This window comes from Eublepharis macularius, chromosome 3, assembly GCF_028583425.1.
Source record: "Eublepharis macularius isolate TG4126 chromosome 3, MPM_Emac_v1.0, whole genome shotgun sequence".
NCBI lineage: Eukaryota > Metazoa > Chordata > Lepidosauria > Squamata > Eublepharidae > Eublepharis > Eublepharis macularius.
In genome coordinates, this window is record NC_072792.1 from 143,999,233 (window position 1) to 144,011,593 (window position 12,361).

Genomic DNA, 12,361 nt, shown 5'->3' on the forward strand with positions numbered 1-12,361 from the left:
CTAAAAATCTACATTGGAGCATCTTAAAGCAAGGACATGCCCAGCCCAATGAAATATTTGATTATTTTCTTTGATTCACAGATTTATCAATCTGTGTCACATGTGTTTTTGAAAGTGCCCTGCCACAGGCCACTGCTTTAAAGAAACAAAAGGTGAAAAAAATCCAACCAAATATGGAGGGCTTATAGGAAAAAGGGACAAAGGTATGAGCTGGCAGTAAAGAGAGCAGCTCAAAGCTTTGTACACTAACTGGTACTTTATAGGATTATCACTGGCCAATTCCACATAGAGGTTTTTCTCCATCTCAGCAACTCTAGCATGCATTTTTGTTCATTTGTTTCTAAACAACGTTGTCCTCCATTCCTACACAAATCATGAACAGCACATTTTCCCCTGCTAAAAACTCCTTTAAAAAACCCTAAAAACAGTATTTCCCATGTTCCTATTACATGTGTCTGGAAGAGAAGGTATGTCTTGTGTTTAAATGAAAGAAAATGCCCCCTGCACTCCCTTCCTCTGTGTTTTTATTGTGAAATGCCTTGGTTTCTGGTGACCAACAAAAAGGAATTTTTTTTTTATTTGGGGGAGGGTCAGGCAATGTCACAGTGGGGATACTATATTATCACAATTCGAGAGGCAAGTGTTTTTCTCTGCTCTCACTGTTAGTATTTGAAAATTTCCTGAAGCGCTTTCTTCCCTTTCTCCAAGCAATAGGAGACAACTTAGTTCTCTCAATGTAGATGATCACAACGGGACACCTAGTGCTTCCAGCAATTAGCATTACTAGTATCATGTTATTCTGGAAAAGCATTTTGCAAATGCGCTTCTTGAAAAAAGAATATAGAATTGCACTATGCACATGCCAAAATATCTAAATGGCAAATGGAGAATTATGACAGCAGCAGAACAACAGGGCTGGGGGGGCACTGTAATCTGCAACTGGTATGAAAGGGAAATCATAGCTAACAAGGGTGAAAAACTGAATTATCCTGTGCCATGTGTAATCTCTAATGCAAGCATGAACGAGCAACAATCACACTGGCAACATGACCACCACACGAAAAACCCTTATGTGGAATCAGCCACTGTTATAAAAATCACAATGATTTTAGGATAGGGTATCCACATGCAATGATTACCTAATAATGTTAATAGGTCATAGAGAAGATCCTATGCTGGTATTCTTAGTATTTGCTTTTGAATATTCTTGCTACATGTACAAGATAAAATTACTACAGCTTCTATTACAAAAAAATATTCATTTTAGCAGTTTATACATGATTAATCATCTGGATTAAATAACGTGCCAGGTACTCATGATAGTCTGCTGCAGCAAATGTAAAATGGAGTCTTGTGGTGCCTTCAACACTAACACATATTAATTCATAAGCTTTTGTGGACTTCATTAGATACATGCAAGAATATTAGCCGGTTTCTAATTATTTAATTATGACAAAGGTAATTTGGCTATAATGGCAATAGAGCCAGTACAAATGCACAAGCAATATGATATATCTAGCACAATTTCAGGTGCTCATAGCATCTGGTTGTGAGTTAAATGTCTTCCTTTAAGCACTAAATTGTAATGAATGCAAAACTTTTGACCAATTAGTGCAGTACATATTAAATCAAAATATTTGTCAAGACAACTCACGCACAACATTAGGAAGAGGTTATTGTACTTCATGCAGCACACAGAGCCAATGCAGCAAACTTTTTTCTCAATGTCTACTCAAAAGCCAGAAATCCAATGCTGAGTAAGGAGCACAAGAAGCACAAGTAGTAAAACCCAGGGATCCCTCCTGCTTCTTAACAGGAAGGGAGGGGCGTGCCCATTTTACTTCATATGCATTATGGGAGACTCCTATGTATTTTCCTTAACATATAAGATCACCAACTGAGTGCTCTTCTGATGAGCATCCTGTAGAATCTTAACTTACCATTGCCAAGTAGGACAGTGGTGAACTAGATGGTCTCCAGCTGCTACAAACTGTCAAATGCAAAAGAGCAGAATGTTACCAAATTTATATGATATATACAGAGCTGCACCAACCTAAGTAGCTTAATCATCATGAATAACATGCAACCCAAGTTGATTAGCACCAGCATAATAATCTTCCTAACCTAATGACTTCTTTGCTTGTGACCCTGTAAACTGGGGTTGCACCTACTAGATTCAGTTAATGGGACTATATACAAACCAAGTGGGATAGGTGGTCCTTGCTTAGCAAATATTCAAGGGATATCCACAGAATATGCTTCAAGACACAGCCATGAGTGCCAATGGAGCCATGCATTCGATAGTCACCACCATAAATTGTCATTTCTAAACTTTGTTTTTTAAGAAGTGCTTTCTTTCTTGTTGATTGCAGCGATAACTGCCTTGATAAATGATGTATAATCACTTTCTCAGTTCTGCCCCAAATCATTAGGCGGACACCATCTTTCATAACACTATCTCCCACATGGCATCAGAAAAAAAGTTAGTTAACAGCAATAAGCTATCTGGCACAACTGCGGCCTTTAATCATTAGATCTTGCCATTTCTATAGATGAATTAAGATAACAGCATCAACAGACTGCCACCAATGAAAGCTGTGGCTTAATTTTCAAAGCTGCAAGGACCCACAGTGAAGCAGGCAAGTAATAGTAGCAGACAAGTTAGAAAACTTACATACACTTGCTAGGCCAGCATGAAAAAGGAATAAAAACCTCAGCTGACTCAGTACTAGACAACTGCAGATTGATTCAATCAAAAGGAACCTACAAAATCTGCCATTAATTTAATGTTAATAAATATTTACAGTAGATCTGCTTCTCCTTTGGCATTCATGCAACGACTTCAGATTATTTGGCCATAACTATCTACTTGAACAGTGTCAACTATTTGTGAAATTCTATTTTCCTACAAAAAGTATGCCATTTTGAGGGGCCTGAAAAAGTCTGCAATCCTCCTCAACTGTCCTTTCATACTCTCTTGCAGCCATTGCGTTCACTGTTTCCTTAAGCAGCTGCTGTGGAGCGACGGGCAGAGGAGAACATTGCTGTTGCTTAGGCAAGCAGGCAGACATTTCTTCACATTTGGGTGTTCAACCAAATGTGCATCCCAGTGAGAGGGAACATAGCCTGACTGCCTTGGCAATGAGAACACATTCCATCTCCTTCTGATTCAGCCCCTTGGATAGTTTCATACTTTTTGCCAAGACATGGGTTCCTTTCGTGAGGGACAAAAATATTGTGAAATGCTACTCTCCCATTTCAGCAAGTTACTTTTCGTTACTTATCAATTTTATAAAAAACATAATTTGAACCGGAACGTTTTTAAGTTTGGTTTTCTTTTGATAAGAATTCACAAGCTGAAAGGCATAAGGTTGGAGCCTGAGCGGCAAAAGGAATGCATGGAAAGTACAAATTGATGCACTTTTGCATAGATCTACCACAGTCATAAGAAAACACATTTGTGAGAGATCAACTGCCATTAAAAACATCAATTCTGCGCCTCCCATTTTGTGACATTTATTTTTGACTGAGTAACTAATCTTTTCTCAAATTTACTTCTTCCATTTACGATCACCCCAGCTTCTCTGTGGATTGTAGCTTTTTGTCTCAGGTTTATACTAACAGTTAAATTAATGTTAATTTCCCAAAGGCCCTTCAAACAAGTTGGGTCCTATTCCTGGCAGATCACACAGGCTGAAGAAGTCTGTTATATCTCAATGCAAACTAGAAAGCAATGCACATGTACAAATTTAGAAACAAAGACCACAGCTTGACTAATAGTGAAAGTCACATTATAATTCCTCATTTTATATAAAGAGAGCACCAGTAGAGAACTGAAAAACAGCCTATTGATAAGACAGAGGAGAAATGCCTGGGAAATTACACATATTTATGTACTGACTGGTACCAGATAATTCTAGGGCATGCTGTTGCCAAACACTTAATATGTGAAAAACAGACTAGCATTTTGTAATATCTGCATATTTCCTTTTACAGACTTCTTTGCTCACAGCAGTATAGTATGGCTTTGTTTTATAGCCCAATCCTGTGCATATTTATAATGAGGCTGATCCTATTACGTTCAATAGAATTTCTTATCAGGTAAGCATATGTAGGATTGCATGCATAGGGGAGATAAAAAAGTTATTCAATGCTTTTATAATTTTGACCAGCTTTTCCTAGTAAGTGTTTCATTTATTTTAGCTAAACTAAAGCATCTTGTCCCAATCATAATTTGTAGCGACAGGAGTAGTAACAGGAACTAACATACCCTTCTAAAAGAACTTCCTGTTTTTACAGCTTTCAAACGCTACTCAGAAATAACAGGTGAACAATTGAACACCTACCTCTTCAGGAGTGATCACTCCAGTTTCTTTAAACTTGGATTCCTACCATAAAGAAGATTAAAGACATTAAGGTATCTGCACACATTTGAGAAAAAGTAGTGACACTAGCTGCCACCTACGCTTTCTGAACAGATTCTAATTTTTATTTTATTTATCTATGTCATTTAATGGCCCACCTTTCTCACTGAGACTCAAGGTAGACTACACAGTGTGAGATTAGTACAGTCAGTATCAAGGACAATTTCATTAACAATGACATAGGGTAAATAAACATAAGTTTACAAAGACATAACATTAGCAAATACAGAGTTGAAGAAAAGCTGATCCAAAAAACCATACAATCAAAACATACCTGCCATAGAGAAAGTTGTCCGGGGTGGGCCCTCCCCCCCCGGACTGGACCCGACCCCCCACCCCCTCGGGAGCCCCACCACCAGCCCCCCGAGCCCCGCCCAGCCCCCCAACCTACCTGGGAGCCCACGGCACAGGGTTCGGAGGGGACGTCGACCCTCGGCTTCCCGGCCGCGCTCCCGCTTGCGCCCCCGCCACCGCGGGAGCCGCGAGACCTGCCGCCACCGACGCAGCCTTCACAGGGGCAGCGGGGCCCGCCGCCGCCGCTGCGAGAACCGCCGGGTCTGCCGCCGCCGCCGCCGCCGCCGGGAGAGTTGAGCCCGGCGCCGCCGTTGCCGCGGCGGGGCCGGCCGCGGCCGCGGCCGCCTCTCGCGACCGCGGAGCGGCCGGAGCCGGGCGGGCTGCCCGGCGGGATGACGGCCGCGCGGCAGAGAAGCGGGAGCGGCGGACGGAGGAGAGTAGCTCCGACGCCGCCGCAGCCACCCGAGGAGGTGGCTCCGGGGCGAGCGCGGCCCAGCGCGGGGAGGGGGAAAGCCCAGATGGGGCGGGCGGAAGGAGGGACGCCCAGCGAGACATCCCCGCTCTGGGTTGGCTGGATGGCTCCTGGGAGGGCTCCCCGGTCTGAAGCGGCACCGGGGATTGGTGAAGGGTGGTGGAGGGAAGAAACAGGCACTAGAGAGAGGGCAGGGGGAGGAAGGGTGACGGAAGGGCAGGGGAACCAACCAGGCGGGAGTAGCCAGGTGTTAGCGACTAGGGCAGATGAGCCAGGGGAGAGGGTTGGTGGAAAGCCAGGGGGCAGAGCCAGGAGGGACTATAAGAAGGGAGCTCCCAGTGACGCCGAGGAGGAGACGGCTAGTTGGAAGGTTGGACACAGAGAGAGAGCGAGTATATTCCAGAACGCCAGATAGGAGGCAGAGCTTGGTGCTTGAACCACTGCCCCTATCCAGTCTGAGGCCGAGGGAGCACCTTCAACCTCCCCCTGGTGGTCACCCCCGGGACGGCAGGACGCGGGGAAGGCGCGGCCGGCGGGGCGGGGCGGGGCCTCACAAACTGGTGGAGAATGCAGGCACTGGCAGCCCCGTGAGGCACCCGCGCCCGCACCTGCCCACTCCAGCCGGCTGGAGCAGCCCCCGACCCCTCCTGCGCCCGGCGGTGTTGAAAGCGGCGAGTGTGGAGACCCCTGCCGAGACTGCAGGCTCCACGATGGATCTCACGCAGTTTGGCCAGTGGCTAGCCGAGCACCAGGGGCAACTATTGAAGGAGGTGGCCCAACAGCAACTGGATGCGCAAGCCGCTCTCGCGCGTCAGCAGCAGGACGCCCAGGCAAACCTCATCCAGAACCTTCAACAGGCGTTGGCTGGCGCCGGGGCCGGGGCCGCCGGAGGCGCCGGACCCAACCCCAGGCCGCCGTTCCACCTCGCTAAGCTAGGCCCGGAGGATGACGTGGATGCGTTCTTGGAGGCCTTCGAGCGTACCGCCGAGGCGGCAGGGTGGGCACCGGGCCAGTGGGCCTTCATCATCGGGCCTTACCTTACGGGGGAGGCGCAGGCCGCCCTGAAGGCCCTTCCCAAGGCCGAAAGCGCGGACTACGCGAGGCTTAAGGAGGCGATATTGGATCGCTACGAAATCATCCCGGAGACTTACCGGCAGAAGTTCCGGTCCATCGCCTTCCAGAAGACTGACCGGCCTCGCACCCTGGTGGCCAATCTCCAGGATGCCGCCTACCACTGGCTGAAGCCCACCTCGGATGACGGCCGGAGGATTGCTGACCAAGTGGTCCTCGAGCAGCTGCTCCAGGTGATTCCGACGCGGGCTCGAAACTGGGTGGCCTATAATAAGCCCGCCACCCTGAAAGAAGCCACCACGCTGTGGGAAAACGTGATGGCCGTGGAGCCCCGGGAGCCTGGGAAGCCGGAGCCCCGCCCCGGCAGCGACGGGAGCCGCAGCACAGGCGAAAAGGGGGGACGGGCGCGGGCGGGACCCCGGCACCCCGCCCCTGCCCCGCTGAATCGAGCAACCGGAGGACCCTCGGCCGGGCCCCGACTAGCTCTCCCGCCGCCCGTAACCCCCGCTACGCCTAAGCCCGGCAGCTCAGCTAGGGAGCCGGGAGACAAAGGGCCGTGCTTCACCTGCGGGCAACGGGGGCACTGGAAAAGAGAATGCCCCCTCATGGAGTGCGACCTGGGCTGGGACACGGCCCTGCCCGCAACGAGCCGGGCCCCCCGGCCTCCCCCTATGCTTGTCTTGGTCTCGGTGATGGGTAGGAAGTTGACGGCACTCCTCGACAGCGGGAGCTCCGTGTCAATGATCCGCTCCCACCTCCTGCCCGCAGACCTCCCGGTGGTCCGTCAGGCCGTCATCGCCTGTGTCCACAACCATGTGGAGGAATGCCCCGTCGTCTTGGCCCCAGTGACGTACCGGGGCCAGACCTGCGAGACGCCCTTGGCCCGGGTACAGGCTCTCCCCTACCCAGTCTTGCTGGGGAGGGATTCCCCCCACTTCCGCCCCGCCATGAAGACGGCCCTTCCCCCGGATCTGGAGGAAGTTGGGGAGGTCATGGTCGGGGACGACGAAGGAGACGCCGAGGGACACCCGGAGGAGAATGGAATCGGGGATGTCCCAGCCCAACTCCGCCGGGGATGGGGAACCGAGCCCCGATTCGCCGCCGCCCAGGCCGAGGATCCCTCGCTGGAAAGCCTACGCCGGATGACCGCGGTAAGTGAGGGACGGGTCCTTGATCCCCGCCGAGCAGGACGGCTACCGCGGGTCATCCAAGTAGGAGGGCGCTGGTACCACTTAGTGAAAGGAGGACCAGGGGAAGTGGCCCAGCTGTTGGTCCCAACTGCCTACCGCCCAGAGGTCCTCAAGGCCGCCCACGACCACCCCTGGGGCGGCCATCAGGGTGCGCGAAGCACTGCGGCCCGGATTGAAGCCCACTTCTTCTGGCCGGGGCTAGCCAAGGAGGTCAAACGCTACTGTCAGGCTTGCCCGCTGTGCCAGCGGCAAGCCAGCCGCCGTCCAGCCCGGGCCCCGTTGGCCCCGCTACCCATCATCGAGGAGCCCTTCTCCAGAGTGGCCATGGACTTCGTCGGCCCGTTGCCACGGACGCCACGGGGAGCCCGTTACATCCTGGTCCTGATGGACTATGCTACCCGGTACCCTGAAGCCATTCCCCTGCGCGACATGAAGGCCCCGGGGGTCGCCCGGGTGCTGCTGCGATTCTTCGCTCAGGTAGGATTGCCCCGGGAGCTGCTGTCGGACTGCGGGAAGCCTTTCACGGCCCAGCTCACCAGACATCTGTGCCGTACGCTGCAAGTACGACAAATCTTCACCAGTGTCTACCACCCCCAAACCGACGGGCTGGTGGAGAGGTTCAACCAGACTCTGAAGGCGATGATCCGCAAGTTAGCCCATGACCGCCCCCGCCAGTGGGATTTGTACATAGACCCCTTGCTCTTCGCGGTCCGCGAGACACCCCAGGCCTCTACGGGATATGCCCCCTTCGAGCTCCTGTATGGGCGGCGACCCCGGGGGATACTGGGACTGGTGGGGGAGCAGTGGGCCCCGAGGGCCGACCCCGAGGGACGACCCGCCCCCGAGTATGTTCAGGACCTCCAAGACCGGCTGGAGACCTGTCGGGCCGCCGCCCGGGAACATCTACGGGAAGCCCAGCGGGCCCAGAAGGCCTACTACGACCGGGGAGCCAAAGCTCGGACATTCCAGGTGGGGGCGAAGGTCCTTGTCCACCATCGGGTCATGGGGCCGGGCCCAGGGGCCCCGTGGCGGGGACCCTACCCCGTCACCAAAGTGCGGGGGCCCCTGTCGTATGAAGTCCAGTGCGGGCCGAGCCCCCGACACCGGAAGAGACTGCACATTAATGACCTGAAAGCCTGGCACGAGGCGGAGGCGCACCAGTGCAACCTGTCGCCCGACCCCCTAGAACTCCCCGCTGGCGAGTTGCCGTGGACCCCGAGCGGACTCGCCGAAGAGGAGCCCGTCCTGGACACGGACCTCCAGGACGATCAACGGGCGCAGGCAAGGGCAGTGATCCGACAGAACCCAGGTCTTTTCTCCTGCCGACCGGGCCGGACCACTATGCTGTCTCACCACATACCTACACCCCCGGGGCAAGTGGCAAGGACCCCCTGGAGGCCACTCCCCCTAAAACGGTGGGAAGTCGTGGCCAAGGAAGTGGAGGACATGCTCCGCCTCGACGTCATCGAGCCCTCTCGTAGTGCGTGGCGGAGCCCCATTGTGCTAGTGGGGAAACCGGACGGCTCCGTACGCTTCTGTGTGGACTACCGGCAGGTCAATGCCATCGCCACCTTCGATGCCTATCCCATGCCCCGGGCTGACGTACTGATCGACCAACTCGGAACGGCGCGCTACCTGTCAGCCCTGGACCTCACAAAGGGGTATTGGCAAATACCCATGGCACCCGAAGACCGGGAGAAAACGGCCTTCGCGACCCCCCAAGGCCTGTTCCAATTCAAAGTCATGCCCTTCGGGCTGCATGGGGCCGCCGCCACCTTTCAACGCCTCGTGGACCAGGTGCTGGCCCACTGCCAGGGGTTCGCCCGAGCCTATATAGATGACATCATCATCTTTAGCCCGGACTGGACGTCACATCTACAGCACCTGAGTGCGGTCCTGGCAGCCCTAGCCGGGGCCGGCTTGCGAGTCAACCCGCGCAAGAGCCGGATCGGGTTCCAGGAACTCACGTACTTGGGATTCCAGGTGGGTCGCGGGGTCTTACGCCCCGTACCCGACAAAGTCACGACGTTGGAGCAGAGCCCCCGTCCTCGAACCAAGCGGCAGATGCGGCGCTTCTTGGGGCTGGTGGGCTACTACAGTAAATTCATACCCCACTTCGCCAGCCAGGCCAGCCCACTCTCCAACTGCCTGCGCAAGGACCAACCGGCTACCATACACTGGGACCCCGACCGGCTCCGTGCCTTTGAAGCCCTACGCCGGGCCCTGTCAGGGGCCCCCGTGTTGCGGAACCCCGACTTTGAGCAACCGTTCCTCGTACACACGGACGCCTCCGACGTGGGGCTGGGGGCGGTCCTCTCCCAGGAAGTCGACGGTCAAGAGTACCCCGTGTTGTTTATCAGCCGGAAGCTGCAACCGGCAGAAGTCAGATACGCTACCGTAGAGAAAGAGGCCCTGGCGGTGAAGTGGGCAGTGGGGGCACTTCAGTTTTACCTTGCCAACAACCCCTTCACCCTGGTCACGGACCACGCCCCCCTGCTATGGATGGCCCGCATGAAGGACCACAACCCACGGGTTCTCAGGTGGTACCTCTCTCTGCTCCCTTTCAGCTTCCAGCTCCGACACCGTCCGGGACGGCTCCATGCGAATGCGGACTACATGTCGCGAATCCCGGAACATTCCACGGACCAGGAGGCTCCCGACCCCCAGGGGGGGTGTGTGTCCGGGGTGGGCCCTCCCCCCCCGGACTGGACCCGACCCCCCACCCCCTCGGGAGCCCACCACCAGCCCCCCGAGCCCCGCCCAGCCCCCCAACCTACCTGGGAGCCCACGGCACAGGGTTCGGAGGGGACGTCGACCCTCGGCTTCCCGGCCGCGCTCCCGCTTGCGCCCCCGCCGCCGCGGGAGCCGCGAGACCTGCCGCCACCGACGCAGCCTTCACAGGGGCAGCGGGGCCCGCCGCCGCCGCTGCGAGAACCGCCGGGTCTGCCGCCGCCGCCGCCGCCGCCGGGAGAGTTGAGCCCGGCGCCGCCGTTGCCGCGGCGGGGCCGGCCGCGGCCGCGGCCGCCTCTCGCGACCGCGGAGCGGCCGGAGCCGGGCGGGCTGCCCGGCGGGATGACGGCCGCGCGGCAGAGAAGCGGGAGCGGCGGACGGAGGAGAGTAGCTCCGACGCCGCCGCAGCCACCCGGGGAGGTGGCTCCGGGGCGAGCGCGGCCCAGCGCGGGGAGGGGGAAAGCCCAGATGGGGCGGGCGGAAGGAGGGACGCCCAGCGAGACATCCCCGCTCTGGGTTGGCTGGATGGCTCCTGGGAGGGCTCCCCGGTCTGAAGCGGCACCGGGGATTGGTGAAGGGTGGTGGAGGGAAGAAACAGGCACTAGAGAGAGGGCAGGGGGAGGAAGGGTGACGGAAGGGCAGGGGAACCAACCAGGCGGGAGTAGCCAGGTGTTAGCGACTAGGGCAGATGAGCCAGGGGAGAGGGTTGGTGGAAAGCCAGGGGGCAGAGCCAGGAGGGACTATAAGAAGGGAGCTCCCAGTGACGCCGAGGAGGAGACGGCTAGTTGGAAGGTTGGACACAGAGAGAGAGCGAGTATATTCCAGAACGCCAGATAGGAGGCAGAGCTTGGTGCTTGAACCACTGCCCCTATCCAGTCTGAGGCCGAGGGAGCACCTTCAACCTCCCCCTGGTGGTCACCCCCGGGACGGCAGGACGCGGGGAAGGCGCGGCCGGCGGGGCGGGGCCTCACAAAGTGTAACTCATTTCTAAGAAGCTGAAACCACTATCAACATCCCATGTCTTTTATAGGGGGGGGGACCCAACCCAAGCTGCAAGTTTTCAGAACCCCTTTGAAATTGCTTATTCAATGGTTTCAGCATTCTTTGAAACATTGCAACTGGAAAACTTTGTCATCTTCTCTGCTACCTGGTCTAATGAATGTTTAATTCAGTGGGAGAGAGAGCAGCCCCCTAAAGAGCTGAACAAAATACTGATGTATTAAATAATCTCAAGTATGCTAGGAAATTATGACAGTTTCCTGCTTAAGGAGTTCTCATATGAGTTCATACTCATATGAAAAATAAGTGCATATGATTAAGGAATTTATAAGCATTTAAAAATACTCCCTCTAAAAATGCTATCATCATGGTGACTAGTGACAAGTTTTAGAGTCAGATACAAAAAAAAGTTCAAATTCTCCCTCTGCACCCAGCCAAGACACTATTACTTCACAGGATTAGTGTAATAAGAGTTACAGAGCCTTGAATATGCTATCCTGAAACCTTGAAGGAAGGACAGGATATAAAAATGACAAAAAATATTACAAAAAGGCTTGCAACTGATCAGAAAGGTACTTCCAAATATTGCAGAAGTTCCAGATACTCTTTCAGTTTCATTCCAGGATACTCTTCCAGTGTCCAAGAACGAAATTAGTGCCAAATGCTGTTCCTGCCACATCAAACTCCGGCAAGAAATTCAGAATCAGAAGGTGTTTTAAATGAAGGGGGAAAGAGAAGGGAGAAATTAGAAATGCACAGGTCAAGTCAGAGGCAGTGTTACTTCTAGGACTGACAGGAAATATCTAGAGATATGGGGGCAGAGCCTGGAGAGGATGGGGTTTAGGCAGGAGAGAGACCTCAGCAGCTTTAATGTCACAGAATCCACCCTCCACCCAAAACAGCCAACTTCTCCAGGGGAACTGATCTCTGACCAGCTCTAATTCCGGGACATCTCCAACCCCCACCTGGAGGCTGGAAACCCTAGTTATTTCCATTTTCCTCATAAACATCACAAAGTTAGGTAATGATCCTATTCCTTGAAGACATAAACCCTATTCACTTCATTGGATTTCAAGATTTCTGTATGTGATTAAAGTATTACTACTAAATGAGTTAGTAATTTCTGCAGACTTGAACAAATATCTTACTCATCACAAAATGTACATAAAAGCATTAGCTCC

The 12,361-nt window shown here is 53.6% G+C and overlaps 1 protein-coding gene across 1 annotated transcript in view; it reads right to left on the minus strand.

Annotated features, from left to right (window-relative positions):
* Positions 1-12,361, minus strand: part of ATG3 (autophagy related 3) — a 34,437-nt gene that overhangs the window by 18,308 nt on the left and 3,768 nt on the right. Inside the window, exons 2-3 of the mRNA XM_054974309.1 lie at positions 4,347-4,388; positions 1,941-1,990 (exon numbers count right to left, since the gene is read on the minus strand). Of these exons, the coding sequence (XP_054830284.1) occupies positions 1,941-1,990; positions 4,347-4,388 (92 nt within the window). The remainder of the gene's footprint in view (positions 1-1,940; positions 1,991-4,346; positions 4,389-12,361) is intronic.